The sequence below is a fragment of the Neoarius graeffei genome, chromosome 28 (assembly GCF_027579695.1).
Source record: "Neoarius graeffei isolate fNeoGra1 chromosome 28, fNeoGra1.pri, whole genome shotgun sequence".
Classification (NCBI taxonomy): domain Eukaryota; kingdom Metazoa; phylum Chordata; class Actinopteri; order Siluriformes; family Ariidae; genus Neoarius; species Neoarius graeffei.
The window spans coordinates 52,759,276-52,776,568 of record NC_083596.1 but is presented as its reverse complement, the minus strand read 5'-3'; the positions used below and the strand labels follow the sequence as shown (position 1 = coordinate 52,776,568).

Sequence of the window (17,293 nt, the reverse complement as noted above, 5' to 3'; positions counted from 1 at the left end):
CCCCCTAATCACGAGATTGTTGGTCTTCCAAAGTGGTGCAGGGTCTGTTTACTTCCGGTTTCGGGTGACGTCAGTGAAAGGGGTCTATAGTCCGGAAGGCAGAAAATTGAGGTAAAATCCTTGTGAAAAAGTGCTAATTTATTTTGTAGAATGAAATGGGGGAAATGAATAATTCATGAGTGCTGACTGCTTCAGCCAATCACAGAGCTGTAATTCTCTCTGACAAGTCATTTTTAATTAATGATCTTATTTGCAAACACAATCTTGATTTTTTTGCTTCTAACTGAAACATGGCTGGATCAAGCAAAGAGTGCTACCACCCTTATTGAAGCAGCTCCCCCAAATTTTAATTTCATGAGTGCTACCCGACAGGGGAAAGGTGGAGGGATCACAAATATATTCAAAGCCTCTTTTCAATGTAAACAGTCCTCACTTGGTGATTTTACATCCTTTGAACACTTATGTGCACTTGTTACATGCTCTCCTAACATATTGTTATTAACTATTTACAGGCCTCCGAGACATTCAGCCAAAGTTTTTCTGGAAGAGTTTGGTGAACTGTTGTCTGTCATTTGCTTAGAGTTTGACTGTCTTATTATATCTGGGGATTTTAACTTGCATGTAGATAATCCTGAAAACACTTATGCCAGAGAACTACTTGCACTTATTGACAACTTCAACCTAGTACAATATGTACAGGGGCCGACCCACTCTCGTGGTCATATCCTTGACCTCGTTATTGCAAAGGGTCTTACTGTTCCTACTACTGTTGTTGACTTGGCCTTATCTGATCATTTCTGTGTTTTCTCTGATGTTTCTATGTCCCCTCACATTCAGAACAGCTCAACGACTAAAGGTAGGAGAGTCATAAACAACAACACGTGTTCTCTTTGAGCAAGCTCTCTCACGGATCTCAACTAAAATGTCAGACTCTGTAGACGACTTACTGGAATTTTTTTATTTAAATATGACCCAAATTATGGATGATATTGCTCCATTCAAAATCAAAAGAGTCAATGATAAGCAGAAAGCACCATGGAAGCAACACCCAGCTGTTAAACTGCTAAAGAGAGAATGTAGGAAGACTGAAAGAAAATGGCACAAATCTAAACTTCACATCCATTATCAAATCCATAAAGAGATGCTTTGTAAATATAATTATGAAATTGGTAAAGCAAGACAGTCTTTCTTCTCCAACATCATCAACAGGAATATGAACAATGCCCGTGTGCTATTTTCAACAGTAGAGAAGCTAACTAATCCCCCACCACAATTAGCACCTGAACTTCTCTCAGTTAATAAATGCAATGAGTTTGCATCCTTCTTCAAAGGTAAAATTGATAAAATGTGGCAGAATATTGCTCATAATATATCTCAGTTGCAAATAACTGAAAAGCTGCAATCACCAGTGACACAAACAGACAATTTCAACACAATGTCAGAATTTTGTTTGATTACGAGACTCTTGAAAAAACTGTACAAAATCTCAGTTCCTCAACATCTGAATTGGACATTCTGCCCACCAACTTTTTTAAGTCTGTTCTTCACCTCATAATTACAGATGTGCTTCAGATCATAAATACATCCCTAGAGACTGGCGTTGTTCCTGTGTCCCTGAAAAAATGCCGTTGTAAAGCCCCTACTTAAAAAGAATAATCTGGATGCTTCAGTATTGAACAACTACAGGCCAATATCAAATCTACCATTCATTGGGAAAATCCTTGAAAAAATTGTCTTCAATCAATTAACTGCCTTCTTGATATCAAACAGCTGTTTTGATAACTTTCAGTCAGGATTTCGTGCCAATCATAGCACTGAAACAGCACTGATTAAAGTTATAAATGATATGCGTCTTAATACTGATGCAGGCAAAACATCGGTCCTGGTGTTACTGGACCTCAGTGCAGCTTTTGATACTGTTGATCACAACATACTGCTATATCGACTTGAACACTGGGTTGGGTTGACTGGTAAAGTTATCGATTGGTTAAAATCATACTTAAAAGATAGAAGCTTCTTTGTTACCATGGGAAATTGTACCTCAACATCAATGTCCTTGACCTGTGGTGTCCCCCAGGGGTCGATCCTTGGACCATTACTATTCAACCTTTATATGCTCCCACTTGGACAAATTGTCAAGAACAACTCAATTTTGTATCACTGCTATGCAGATGACACCCAAATTTATTTTGCTCTATCACCTAATGATTATGCCCTGAAGCAGAAACTGGTCCACCCTAAGGACAGAATACCCAGACACAAACAGGACAACGTAGTGTATGCAATTCAGTGCAATGAGAATTGCACGGATTCGTATATTGGTGAGATCAAACAACCGCTATACAGGCGCTTGGCCCAACACAGGAGAGCCAGCTCCTCAGGCCAGGACTCGGCTGTCTACATTCATCTTAACAACAAAGGACACTCATTTCAGGATTGTAATGTACGCATTTTAGCCAGAGAGGATCGTTGGTATGAGCGAGGAGCTAAAGAAGCCATTTTTGTCAACCTGGAATGGCCATCACTGAACAGAGGTGGGGGTCTAAGACATCATTTGTCAACCATCTACAAGGCGGTATTGGACACTCTTCCCAGACGGCTGGGTGTACGCCAGGACCCAGCTGTTTTCAGTGACTCACAGGAGGACAGAGAGAGTCAGATTGCCATTGATCACCCTAACGGACAATCCTTTGATCACCCTAATGACTCACCGTTCACACCCAGCCTCCAGTGACCCACACCAACATGATGCCTCAATGACACCTTAGATGAGCTGGTCATCAGAATTCTGATTCTGATCCAGGAGAGGATAAATATCTGATACTCCCTATTAGTCAGACAGAACTGAGGAAGCCTTTTGGACGAGAGGTGAAATGTTTTCAAGAATCTTCAAGCAAGTCTAGTTGCCCATTTCTACCACCCACGACTTTAACGTTCTGGTAACGCTGATCCCAAGATACCTAAAGCCAGACAGATTCATCTTAAAAGGGACGTCTGACTGTGTAAGCTGTGATGCTAAAGCATTAATAGGATAGCATTCACTTTTAGAGATATTCACTTTATAGCCTGAGAATGATCCAAATCTCTGGAAAGCAGATAAAATTGTGAGAATGGAAAGGACAGGATCTGAGACATATAACAATAAATCATCAGCATAAAGTGACAACTTGAATTCTGTGCCCAATCGTGAGATCCCTCTAAAAGTTGAGGAGGACCTCAGAAAGATTGACAAGGGCTCTATAGCTAGTGCGAACAATAGAGGAGATAGGGGCACCCCTGTCTGGTACCACGGGTTAGAGTAAAAAAACTGGATTGGATGCCATTATTGGAGATGCTTGCTTGTGGAGATGTATAAAGGAGACGTATCCATGAAATGAACCCATTTCCCGGTCCAAATTTCTTTAGTACAGTAAATAAATCGTCCCATTCAACCCTGTCGAAAGCTTTTTCTGCATCAACCGAGATTACTACTTCGGGTGTTGTGGTAGTTTTAGAGTAAATAATATTTAGGAGTGTGCGGACATTAAAAAATAACTGCCGCCCCTTAACAAATCCAGTTTGCTCATGTGAGACAATAGTTGGTACAATGTTTTCCAGGCGACAGGCCAAAGCTTTAGCAAGGATCTCTAGCATTTACATTTATTAATGAGAGAGGTCTGTATGAGCTGCAGAGATTTGGATCCCTATCTTTTTTTAAGAGGAGACTTATGGAGACTTGCCTTAAGGTGGGAGGGAGAGTGCCATGTTCCAGTGATTATAAACAGCATGCAATAAAGGGAGCAGTTTTTCCTGAAATCTCTTAAAAAATTCAACTGGGAATCCATCAGGGCCAGGAGCTTTGTTATTTTGCATGCTACTCACAGCGAGAGTGATTTCTTCTACCGTTAATGGGGAGTCAAGTTTTTTAGCAGCATCTAAGCTTAACACAGGAAAATTGAGGCTATCTAGGAATGAATTCACTTCAGTGGTGTCAGGTGGAGATTCAGACGTATATAAAGAGGAGTAAAATGAGTGAAAAACAGAATTAATGGTAGTGGGATCCTTATGCAATGAGCTGGATGAATCTTTTATCTGAGGGATCATACGTGAGGCTGCCTGGCGACGTAGTTGATGAGCCAGGAGCCGACTTGCCTTGTCGCCATGTTCATAATATGTGGAGCGTGATCGTAAGAGAAGTCGCTCTGCATCACTGGTGGTGATGAGATCAAATTCAGTCTGTAAATCAACACGTTTAAGTAAACTGGGAGAGGGGCAAGTAGCGAGTTGTTGGTCCAATTTGGTGATATTGATAGAGAGTTCTTGCAATTTGGTTTTACGGGACTTATTCAAGTGGGCAGAGTAGGAAATAATTTGTCCTTGCAAGTATGCTTTTAATGATTCCCACAGCAGTGAACAAGAAACGGGTTCCATATCATTTTGATTTATAGAGATATAATCATCAATTTTAGTTGCAATAAATTCGGTGAACTTATCATCTGAGAGAAGTAATGTATTGAACCTCCAAGGTGTAGAGTACCGGGGTTGTGAAGAGAACTGAATATCTAAAGAAAGAGAAGCATGGTCAGAAATAACAATCGGGTGGTAATTGACAGACAGTACATTGGGAATTAGTTTAGCATCAATAAAATAATAATCAATCTGAGAGAAAGACTGATGCATCTGAGAAAAAAATGAATATTCCTTGGTACAAGGGTTATAAAATCTCCAAGGATCAATGCAACTGTTCTTGGACATAAAATATGAAAGTGACCTCGACATTAAAGAAGGGGTCAGAGTTCGTGGGTTAGAGCGGTCTAGATTGGGATCAATTACACAGTTCATGTCCCCTCCAATTATAAGAAGGCTGTTGTTCAATGAGGGAAGACATTCAAAAAGTTTATTCATAAATTGTGGCTCATCAAAATTGGGGGCATATATGTTAACTAATAAAATGGGAGTATGGAATAGCGTGCCTATAACAATTAAGTATCTGCCGTTTTTGTCTGATATCACCTTAGAAGCTGAAAACTGAATTGACTTACCAATTAAAATAGCAACCCCCCTGGCTTTAGAGTTGAAATTAGAGTGAAACACCTCAGAAACCCAGGAACATTTAAGTCTGAACTGATCTTTGACGCGCATGTGGGTTTCCTGCAGAAACACTAGGTCAGCTTTAAGATAGCCTGGGCCCGCCCATCCTAAGTGTGACACAACACGAGGGCCTGTTGCGAGCTTAGTCTGGCCAGGCAAGCTATCTACAGCTCTTCCAAGCTCCCGAAAAATCGGGAACCAATCAACTTTGAGCATCTCCAATGGCCCTGGGTAGAGGCGTGTTCAAGGCACTGACGTAGTAGAACTGCGACCAGAAGCCATAGATCGTTTACAGAATCTATGCCGGAAGCGCTTCATTCACGCTTCCGCATCTATTACGCATAGATGCTGTATTGAAAGCATTCAACGGGAAGTTCTCATTGAAAACAGAGCAAAGAGCAGCTCTGGAGGTATTTATTGAAAGGAAGGACATTTTCGCCTTGCTCCCGACCGGCTTCGGTAAGAGTATAATCTACCAGTTAGCCCCGTCGCGTCACATACGTCAGAGGAAAGAGTGATGTGATTGGTTTAAGCTTCGTCACAGCCTTTTCTGGCTTCGACCAGTAGCAAACTGAGGCATTTCAGGGAGGCGGGTCAACCACAGGCTCTGGGAAACGGTTGGGCTTAATATCTTGGCCAGACCAATAGCTTGGAGAGCTTTGAAGTCGCGTTAGCCAGACTAGCTTTAAGACATTTCAAATGAGCAAATATCCTTGATCTCTTAATTGGACTACCTTTAATATTCCAGCTCAAAAATCTCACAGAGGACCCAATATGTGGAATATCAGAAGTACGAGCGTTGGTGGACATATGTTAAGTTCCTAGAGATAGAAATAGACTGAATGTGGACCCCCAGGGAAGGAAGGAAAAGAGGGGGAAAAACGCAAAAAAACCACACAAAAAAAACACTTACACATTGAACCCCCCACCCCACCCCATTGCACTTACAACGATCCCATCCCCAAATGATGGAGAACCCAGTGCTAACTCCACAAGGAGTCAGATCCCCAAAACAAAAACTTATGGCTTTAAGCATGACTATCGAGCTTTGGATTAAGCTCCTGCAGGCCTAGCAACATTTGACAGAACAGTACAACCAATCAACTCCAAGTTGAAGTGAAATCTGAAAACCACACAGTGTGCATGTATGAGAATAGTAAAGAAAGAAGAAAAGAGGAAACATATGAAATAAAGTAATAACTGTCAATATTAACTGACACTGCTTCCTCAAGGTTGTGTATCATTTCTCGATTCTCTCACTATTGAGCGATCTGATGAATGCGCTGGTCTCTTCTGGTGATTTAAACTCCTTCTCTGAACCGTTATGAGTAACCCGGAGGCGCGCCGGGTGGAGCAAACCAAAGCGAATCCCCGGTATTTCGCGGAGTCGGCGTCGAACCTCATTAAAGGAGGCTCGGGCACGGGCCGTCCTCAGAGTGTGGTCGGGGAAGACAGAAAAACTCATGTCTCCAATCTTGATCCGTTGCTGAGCCCTGGCTTGGCGCAGTATATCCACGCAGTCTGTATAGTAGTGCAAACGAGTGATTATGGGGCGAGGGCGCTCTCCGGGCTTCGGCTTCGGCTGGAGAGTACGATGAGCGCGGTCCACGAGGGGCTCCTTCTCAAGCTTAAAAGCCTCCTTGAGCAGAGAGGAAACGGCTGTAGCAGTAGAAGAGGTGAAAAAATCTTCGGGAATGCCCACTAGCCGTAGGTTATTGCGCCGTGATCTCGCCTCCAAATCCTCGCATTTATTGTCCAATCTCATCAGTTCAGTTGTCAGATGCTCCACTTTAGCCTGTAAGGTAGTAATGTCGTCGGCGCAGGAGGACAGCGAGGTCTCCATTTCACCTACGGTAGTCTTCAGAGTGCACACATCAGACTGGATGTTTGTAATGCTACTAGATAATTCAGACTTCACTGCCTGTAGCTCAGTCTTGATATTTGACAAGTTTTCGGTCAAGGCAGCCTGAAGCTCAGTTTTAAAAATAGCCGACATCTCAACACGGAGTGACGAGAGCAGCTCGACCTTAAAATCGTGGAAAGCAGTGCCGCCTGCAGCCCCGGCCAGGCCAGAAGGGGAGTCACTATGAGGCGGGGATACAACATGTGAAGCAGGCTGCGGTGGTTGTATAGGTACTTTAGGCTTTGGAGGCATTTTGATCGGCAAAAAGACGGCATTAAATTCAAATTATGATGGTGGAGAACACACACACCGAAAAAACCAAAGGTACACAAAAGGTGTACCTAAAATAGGTTTTTTTTAAAGGTTGCTGCAGGAGCTCGGAGAAACGCGTCCTACTCCATTAGTCGCTACACCGGAAGTCCCCCTTGAATGTCTCTACCAGTGTATTGACCAAATCAACAACTGGATGTCACAAAATTTTCTTCAGCTGAACACAGATAAAACAGAAGTAATTCTATTTGGGAAAAAAGATGAAAGACTCAGGATTACCACTATTCTTGACACAAAGGGGATTAAAGCAAAAGAAATGGTTAAAAATCTTGGTGTTTTCATTGACAGCGAGCTAAACTTTGACAGTCACATGAAAGCAATCACTAAATCGGCATTTTATCACCTAACAAACATTTCCAAACTAAGAGGACTTGTGTCAAAAAATGATCTGGAAAAACTTATACATGCCTTCATCTCTAGTAGGGTTGATTACTGCAATGGCCTTTTCACAGGCCTGCCAAAAAAGACCATCAAACGACTTCAGCTGGTTCAAAATGCAGCGGCGAGGGTTCTCACACGAACAAAAAGAACAGAGCACATTACTCCAATTCTAAGGTCCCTTCACTGGCTTCCAGTAAGCTACAGAATTGACTTTAAAGCATTGCTGCTGGTGTACAAATCTCTAAATGGTACAGGGCCCAATTACCTCTCTGATATGTTGCAGCGGCCTAACCCAATCAGATCTACCAGATCGCAGCAGAATTTACTGGTAAAACCAGTTGTTAAAACAAAGTGTGGTGAAGCAGCTTTTAGCTACTATGCAGTACAGCTATGGAACCAACTGCCAGAGGACATCAAAAATGCTCCTGCTGTTGGCAGCTTCAAATCTAGACTAAAGACCAAGCTGTTCTCAGATGCTTTCTGCTAACTGATAAATACCATCATCTTTACATGTTTTAAACTTTACTTAACTTTTATTCTATTTTATTCTGCTGTTTTTACTGAACTTTTACTTCATTTTATTATTTTATTTCTACTATTGTTTAATTCTTATTATTTTTTCTCTTCTTCCCCCTTTATTTTATGTAATTTTATTTTCTATTGTTTACTGTTTTGCCTTTACCTCTGTAAAGCACATTGAACTGCCATTGTGTATGAAATGCGCTATAGAAATAAACTTGTCTTGCCTTGCCTTGCCTTGCCTCCATCCATCCATCCATCCATCCATCCATCCATCCATCCATCCATTTTCTTCCGCTTATCTGAAGTTGGGTCATGGTGGCAGCAGACTAAGCAGGGTATTCTAGGTGTCCCTTTCCCCAGCAATGCTTACCAATTACTCCTGGGGGATCCCAAGGTGCTCCCAGGCCAGATGAGATATATAATCTCTCCAGCGTGTTCTGGGTCTACCCCAAGGTCTCCTCCCAGTTGGATGTGCCCAGGAAGCATCCTAATCAGATGTCCGAACCACCTCAGCTGACTCCTTTCAACATGAAGGAGCAGCGGCTCTACTCCGAGATTCCTCCAGATGTCTGAGCACCTCACCCCATCTCTAAGGCTGAGCCCAACAACCCTACAGAGAAAGCTCATTTCAGCCACTTGTATCTGCAATCTCATCCTTTCAGTCACTACCCAAAGGTCATGACCATAGGTGAGGGCTGGAACGTAGATTGACTGGTAAATCGAAAGCTTTGCCTTCTAGCTCAACTCCTTCTTCACCACGACGGACTGGTACAACACCCACATTACTGCTGATGTTGGCCCAATTCGCCTGTCCATCTCAGGCTCCATTTTACCATCACTTGGGAAAAGACCCCGAGGTACTTGAACTCCTTCACCTGGGGCAGCAACTCATTCCCAACCCGGAGGGAGCACTCCACCATTTTCCGGCAGAGAACCATGGCCTCAGACTTGGAGGTGCTGACTCTCATCCCAGCCACTTCACTCTCAGCTGCAAACCGTCTCAGTGCTTGCTGAAGATCACACTCTGAAGAAGCCAACAGAACCACATCATCTGCAAAGAGCAGAGATGCAATTCTGAGGTTCCCAAACTGGACACCCTCCTCACCCCGGTTGCGCCTTGAGGTCCCATCCATGAATATCACAAACTGGATCTGCGACAAGGGGTAGTCTTGGTGAAGTCCAACACCCACCAGGAACATGTTTGACTTTGTGCTGAGAATTCAGACACGGCTCACACTTTGGTTGTACAAGGACCGGATAGCTCATAGCAATGGCCCTGATACCCCATACTCCTGCAGTGCCCCCCACAAGAGCCCCCGGGGGACACGGTCATAAGCCTTTTCCAAATCTACAAAACACATGTAGATTGGCTGGTCATATTCCCATGAATCCCTCCAACAACCCTGCCAGGGTAAAGAGCTGGTCCACCATTCCACGGCCAGGATGGAATCCACATTGCTCATCCTGAATCTGAGATTCAACAATCGGTCAGAGCCTCCTTTGCAGCACCCTGGAATAAACTTTCCCGGGGAGGCTGAGCACTGTGATACCCCTATAATTGGAGCACACTCTCCGGTACCCCTTTCTGAAAAGAGGAACCACCACCCCGGTCTGCCACTCCACAGGCACTGTACCCGACCTCCATGTGACATTGAAGAGGCGTGTCAGCCAAGACAGCCCAACAATGTCCAGAGCCTTCAGCAACTTGGGGCGAATCTCATCCACCCCTGGTGCCTTGCCATCGAGGAGCTTCTTGACTGCCTCAGTGACCTCTGTCAGAGATATGGATGAAGCTCCCCCCTGAGTCCTCAGACTCCACCTTCTCCATGGAGGATGTTGTGGTGAAAAAAAGAAAAACGCTCACTCATTTGGATCCAAGCAGGGAAAAAGAATCTTTATTATTGGTTTCTCAACGCAAAAGAAATGCAGAACAAAGAAACAGTTTCAGGCACGTGCGCCTCCCCTTCCTCATGATGGCTTTTTATATCCTTGTGGAACTTTTAACAGAAAGACCATAACCCAATCAAGAGCAAGAATTTAAACTCCTACCATAAAACGAGTTGTCCTTTGTCAACAGATCTGTTCCATTTGTTTATCTTTCCCAACCTTTGGGGGTTTCTCAAGGACAGGTGCCATTATCACTAATCCTCTTCCTAAACATAATAAACATTTCAAGTTAAGTCAAGTTTATTTTTATAGCACTTTTAACAATAGACATTGTCCCAAAGCAGGGTCACAGAATTTTAATGACTTTAAACATGAGCTAATTTTATCCCTAATCTATCCCCAATGATGAAGCCTGTGGCAACGGTGGCAAGGAAAAACTCCCTCAGACGACATGAGAAAGAAACCTCGAGAGGAACCAGACTCAAAAGGGAACCCATCCTTATTTGGGTGATAACAGACAGCGTGATCATAACATTTTAAAAGTTTTAACATGAAGTCATTTTGTTGGTTATAAACTGTTCATTGATGGAAACTTGAGTGCAAAACTGTTCATGACAACTGCAGTCCTAAAGCTAGCAAGTCAACTGTAGTCCTCAGCCATAAAAGCATCACTGTAAGAGTCCAGAGCGTCTTCCAAGTGCAACTTTCAACTGTCCACATGGGGCTGTTGTCCACAGGAGCAATGTGATGAGACTCCAATCAGACATAAAACATCAGGATGGATCTGGCAGGTCCGAGGAGCAGAAGAGGTTCAGCATCTCAATCCCAGGATTGACATGTAACTCGGAGGGACAGACAGAGTTGGGGGGATGGAAGGGGAGAAAGAGAGAGAGAAAACACAGGTTGTTAGGTATGCCCAATGTCACTTGATGAAGTAGGAACGGTATACATTTTGTGCCGAGTGCAAGCAGGGACTCCGGCAACTAACTATGACAGCATAACTAAAAGGGGAGAGCCAGAAGGTAACACAGGCATGAGGGAGCACCGGGACATAAAGCAGCAGCCACTACACCGTCAACAAACTCGAGTGAGCAAGCGAGTGGGGACTGACAGCATCCATACATCCCAGTTTACCAAAACACTCTGTCTGAGGATCCTCCAGATCTACACCTTTACCTCATAAACACCATTAACACAAGGCTTGACTAAACAGATATGTTTTCAGCCGAGACTTACGCTACGTTCACACTGCAAGGCTTAATGCTCAATTCCGATTTTTTTGTGAAATCCGATTTTTTTGTGAGGTCGTTCACATTAACAAATATATGCGACTTGTATGTGATCCTCAGTATGAACGAAAAGCGACCTAAAATCAAATCAAATCAAAATCAAATCAAGTTTATTTGTACAGCGCTTTTAACAATAAACATTGTCGCAAAGCAGCTTTACAGAATTTGAACGACTTAAAACATGAGCTAATTTTATCCCTAATCTATCCCCAATGAGCAAGCCTGCGGCGACGGTGGCAAGGAAAAACTCCCTCAGACGACATGAGGAAGAAACCTCGAGAGGAACCAGACTCAAAAGGGAACCCATCCTCATTTGGGCGACAACAGACAGCCTGACTATAATATTAACAGTTTTAACAGGTATAACCCTCAACTGTCCTCATGGGGCCGTCCTTCACAGGAGTGGGGCGATAAAACTCCGACCAGACAGAGGGCACCAGGATGGATCAAGCAGGTCTGCTCTGGCTGGATGCTAAAAGTGTTCCGCATGCGCACTGCAGGATACGACGACGTCACATGCAGTGAGCATGGCCAGTATTTACGGAAGTAAAACCGCCCGGTTGCGGTATGACTCATCCAATCTAGCTTGAATAGCTGCATCCCCCCAAATGGAAATCAGCTCCCTAACCTCTGCGTCCTTCCATTGAGAAGATTCAGAACCTTCACAGCCCGAAGCGTCCCTCGCACTGATGTCATGCGCAGGGGCGCAGATACGTTTTTTGAACTGGGGGGGACAAAAAACTGGGGGGGACAAAGCTGCCAGCAAACCAACCCCAACCCCGATATGCCTGTCAAACTTGTTGTTAGTAACCATAGCAACCAAGCTCGAGCTCGCAACCTGTGCAGTCTGCGCAGCTCAACCAACCGAATATCAGTCTTTGTTTTGTTTTATGTGAGTTGTTGCAACTATGTATACACTGCCGTGCACCTCAATAAACCGAATGGTAATTAGTCTTTTGATTTTTCCGTGAGGTTTGCCTTATGCAAAGAAAGACAGCATAGACGTTTTTTCCTCCCTATAAGTGGGGGGGACCGAACGAGGTGAATTTAAATATGACTCGTCCCACCCTCTATCTGCGCCCGTGATTATGCGCCATGTTGTTGTAACTTTTTTGAGAGACCCGCCGCCTACTTCAGCGCAGAATAGTGACGTTTGTGGCTTGTTGATGACGTGTAAGTCGGATGAATGCGACCTGGCAGTTCAGACTGAAGTCACATATGAAAAGAGCGGATAGGAATCGGAATTAGCACCACATATCCAAACGGCCTGGGTCGGATTTGAAAAAATCGGATCTGTCTCGTTCATATTGTCAATAAAAGATCGGATACAGGTCACATATGGGCGAAAAGATCGGATTTGAGTCACTTCAGCCTGCAGTGTGAACGTAGCCTTAAACACTGAGACTGTGTCTGATTCCCGAACACTACTTGGAAGGCTGTTCCATAACTGTGGGGCTTTGTAAGAAAAGGCTCCGCCCCCTGATGTAGCCTTCACTATACGAGGTACCAGCAGATAGCCTGCACCTTTTGATCTAAGTAGGCGTGGCGGGTCATAGAGGAGCAGAAGTTCACTCAGGTACTGTGGTGCGAGAACATTCAGTGCTTTAAAGGTCAATAGTAGTATTTTATAATCAATACGAAATTTGATTGGGAGCCAATGCAGTGTGGATAAGACAGGGGTGATGTGGTCATATTTTCTAGTTCTAGTAAGGACTCTTGCTGCTGCATTTTGAACTAACTGGAGCTTGTTTATGCACTTATTGGAACATCCAGACAGTAAGGCATTACAATAATCCAACCTGGAGGGAACGAAAGCATGGACTAGTTTTTCTGCATCATGTAGTGACATTAAATTTCTTATCTTAGCAATATTTCTGAGATGAAAGAAAGCTATCCGGGTGATGTTATAAATGTGAGTTTCGAATGAAAGACTGGGGTCAATAATCACTCCGAGGTCTTTTACTGCTGCACGTGAAGGAACAGAAAGGCCATCCAGAGTTACTGTGGAATCAGAAAACTTACTTCTAGCTGCATGTGATCTGAGTACAAGTACTTCAGTCTCGTCAGAGTTAAGCAGAAGGAAGTTAATAAGCATCCAGTGTCTAATGTCCTTAACACATTCCTCAGTTCTATTAAGCTGGTGTCTCTCATCAGGTTTTGTAGAAACATACAACTGTGTGTCATCAGCATAACAGTGGAAACTCATACAATGTTTACTGTGTTCTGACTCGAAACTAAGGTATACACAGTTAGTAATGTCACATCATAAGATTTAGAACATGGAACTCTTTTCTATGTTCTTTTTCTATGTTCTAAACTCTTTTCTATGTTCTTAAATTATCATCATTCATTTTAACTGTTTTTAACTTAAATTATTATTGCTTAACTGGCCCTTACAGCTAGTTTAAAGGATTTGGGTACATAGCCAATCGTAAGAGAAGAATTTATTATTTTTAGAAGCGGTTCAATTACTTCAGGTATTATCTGTTTGAATAGACGTGTAGGTAAGGGATCTAGTACGCAAGTTGAGGCTTTTGATGTAGAGATTAATGAAAGTAATTCAGTTTCTTTAAGGGGAGTAAAACATTCTAATTGCTGATCTGATACAGTTATATTGTTAACTACAGGGTCACTTACATTGTCTGACCTTAAATTAGTAGTTTGAATTTTTTGTCAGATATTTTCAATTTTGACTTGGCGACTTGTCCAGGGTGTACCCCGCCTTTCGCCCGTGGTCAGCTGGGATGGGCTCCAGCTTGCCTGCAACCCTGTAGAAGGATAAAGCGGCTAGAGATAATGAGATGAGATGAGATATTTTCAATTTTGTCATAAAAAAATTCATGAAGTCGTTGCTACTCCATACTGCAGGTCTGCATGTGTCTATAGTGGACTTATTCCTGGTTAATTTTGCTACAGTATTAAATAGGAATCTAGGATTATTTTTGTTATCTTCTATTAGGGAGGAGAGATATGTTGATCTCGCAGCACTAAGAGCTTTTCTATACTTCAGGAAGCTCTCCTTCCACGCTAATTTGAACACTACCAATTTTGTTTGATGCCATTTACGTTCCAATTTTCGAGTGGTCTGTTTTAATGTGCGAGTGTCATCATTATACCAGGGTGCTAATTTTTTTGTCTCTGACCATTTTCCTTTTTAGAGGAGCTACATTATCTAAAGTATGGCGGAATGTTGACTCTAAGCATTCAGTTGCCTGATCGAGTTCTGCAGGGGCTGACAGTGACCCAATCAAAGTTGATAACTCTGGGAGATCATTTATAAAGCTCTGTGCAGTAGTTGACGTGAATGTACGTTTAATACAGTAGTGTGGTGAGGTGCATATATTATTGTTCAGACATATTTTTAATATAATTTCACACACATACTGGGTTCATGAACAGGTCATGAACCCCTAAAACACATCCAGGGCTATACTAAAAATTCCATTACAACGTGTAGGACGGGTTCAGGAGTTCAATGGACTAGTCCTTCTGATCTGAGATTGGTTAATGACACAGATGGTTAATTAATGATGCATTTTTGCAGACTATCATAAAACACATCACAACGCATATACGGGCGGCACGGTGGTGTAGTGGTTAGCACTGTCGCCTCACAGCAAGAAGGTTCTGGGTTCGAGCGCGGTGGCTGACGAGGGCCTTTCTGTGTGGAGTTTGCATGTTCTCCCCGTGTCTGCATGGGTTTCTTCCGGGTGCTCCGGTTTCCCCCCCAGTCCAAAGACATGCAGGTTAGGTACAATGGGGCCACTGTAATTGGAGCAAGCTGTAGTGGTTTCCCAGCCATAAAGTATGTACATATATATCTCACTATGGCAAAGCTAAAAAAAATAAAAATAAAACAAACAGGAAACACACAGGGCTATGGTTAGGGTTAAGTAGGGAATGTAATCAATTTAACTCTGTGTGTGTGTGTGTGTGTGTGTGTGTTTTTCTAATAACAGTCCTGAATAAATATTTAGACTACACATAGCTTTGGAGGATCCACTGCAGGTGTTTCACTGTGTGTGTGTGTGTGTGTGTGTGTAGTCGCGTGATGGCTGAGCGTGTGAGAGCGTGTAGTGTGTCAGGGAGTCCTGAGGGGCCGTACCGAGCAGTGCAGTGTTTGGACGGTCTGGTACAGTGGGAGTTTGAGGGCATGGACACGGTGGATAAGCTGTTCCGTTACGCAGTGGACAGATTTACACACTCGCCCTGTGTAGGGACCAGGGAAATCCTCTCACAGGAAAATGAGACACAGCCCGATGGCAAAGTCTTTCAGAAGGTAATCATACAACCTGTCCAATCAATCAATCAATCAATCAATCAATCAATCAATCAATCAACTGATTTCACTCAGTCAGTGTGTGTCTGTGGTGTGTGTGTGTGTGTGTGTGTGTATAGCTAGTCCTGGGTCAGTATAAGTGGAAGACATATGAGGAAGTCCATCATCAAGTGAACTTCCTGGGCGTTGGCCTGTCTGCTTTGGGTCAAAGGCCACGCAGCTCTATTGCCATCTTCTGTGAGACAAGAGAGGAGTGGATGATCACAGCACTGGCCTGCTTCAGATTCAACTACGCCTGTAGACACACACACACACACACACACACACACACACACACACACACACACACAACATGCATACGTTTGGAACTTATTTTAACTTTAGATTACTGTATATGTGTGATCTGGCAGTTTTGTTTTGACATGGTGTGTGTGTGTGTGTGTGTGTGTAGTGGTGACACTCTACGCTACGCTAGGTGAAGATGCTGTAGCATTCGGATTGAACCAGTGTGGAGCCACACACCTCATCACGAGCAAGGAATTGCTAGAAACCAAGCTGAAGGTACACACACACACACACACACGCGCGCACACACACACACACACACACACACAAACACTGCACCTTTGTTTTCCAGGCGGTGTTGCCGGATGTTGTGGGTCTGAAGCATGTGATCTATGTGGGCAGTGGGGGTGTGTCTGTGAAAAATTACCCACAATTCCTCAGCATCCACAGCTTACAGGAAGTGGTGGAGCTTGGAGCCAAACCTGAGAACTGTGAATATGACCATAATAACACTTAAATATTAATATTTGTAAATATACAGATTAGAAATTCCCTCATGCCCATCTGTCTAATAGTCTAACTTCACTAATATAACCTCTGTCTGTGTGTCTGTCTGCCTGTCAGCGAGTGTGCAGTGTGATGCTCCCTCTCCGTCCGATCTCGCTGTAGTGATGTACACTAGCGGCTCGACGGGTCGTCCTAAAGGAGTGATGATGCACCACAGTAACCTCATTGCAGGAATGGCTGGCCAGTGCCAGAGAATCCCGGGTCTTGGGTCAGCCAATCACAGTACAGAACACAACCAACCAATCAGAGCACGTACATTCACATCGGGCATTGTCTAAATGTTTCAGATTTATAAACAGTGGCCATTTTAACAACTAACAATCAGGGTTTACTACAGACACAGAAGGATACTCTGGGTTACTAACCAGAAGGTTGGGGGTTCAAACCCCAGCACTGCCAAGCTGCTACTGTTGGGCCCTTGAGCATGGCCCCTAACCTTTGTTTATAAGAGAGATCAGAAGAAAATGACTAGATTGGTTGGAGCTGCCAGGAAGGATATAGTAACACAAATAATCACTCATTACAACCGTGATGAGCAGAAAAGCATCTCAGCAGCTGCACCAAACATCAGACCGGGAGGTGGATGAGCTCCAACAGCTGAAGATGAAGGCTTACAGTCGTAAAAGTAAAAAGGGTGAATATAGTGGAAAGAAAGATTCTGAGCATTTGTGCAGTGTGTGTGTGTGTGTGTGTGTGTGTGTGTGTAGGCCTGAGGACACGTACATTGGTTATCTTCCACTGGCTCATGTTCTGGAGCTGACAGCCGAAATTTCCTGTCTG

General features: G+C 43.5%; 1 protein-coding gene across 1 annotated transcript in view; it reads left to right on the top strand.

Annotated features, from left to right (window-relative positions):
- The window catches only part of acsl4b (acyl-CoA synthetase long chain family member 4b), a 36,657-nt gene that overhangs the window by 13,051 nt on the left and 6,313 nt on the right, over positions 1–17,293 (top strand). The window contains exons 2-7 of the mRNA XM_060912952.1: positions 15,427–15,661; positions 15,781–15,958; positions 16,113–16,222; positions 16,299–16,437; positions 16,571–16,721; positions 17,221–17,293. The exon at positions 17,221–17,293 is cut by the window's right edge and continues 51 nt beyond it. Coding sequence (XP_060768935.1) covers positions 15,434–15,661; positions 15,781–15,958; positions 16,113–16,222; positions 16,299–16,437; positions 16,571–16,721; positions 17,221–17,293 — 879 coding nt within the window. The 5' untranslated portion in view covers positions 15,427–15,433. The remainder of the gene's footprint in view (positions 1–15,426; positions 15,662–15,780; positions 15,959–16,112; positions 16,223–16,298; positions 16,438–16,570; positions 16,722–17,220) is intronic.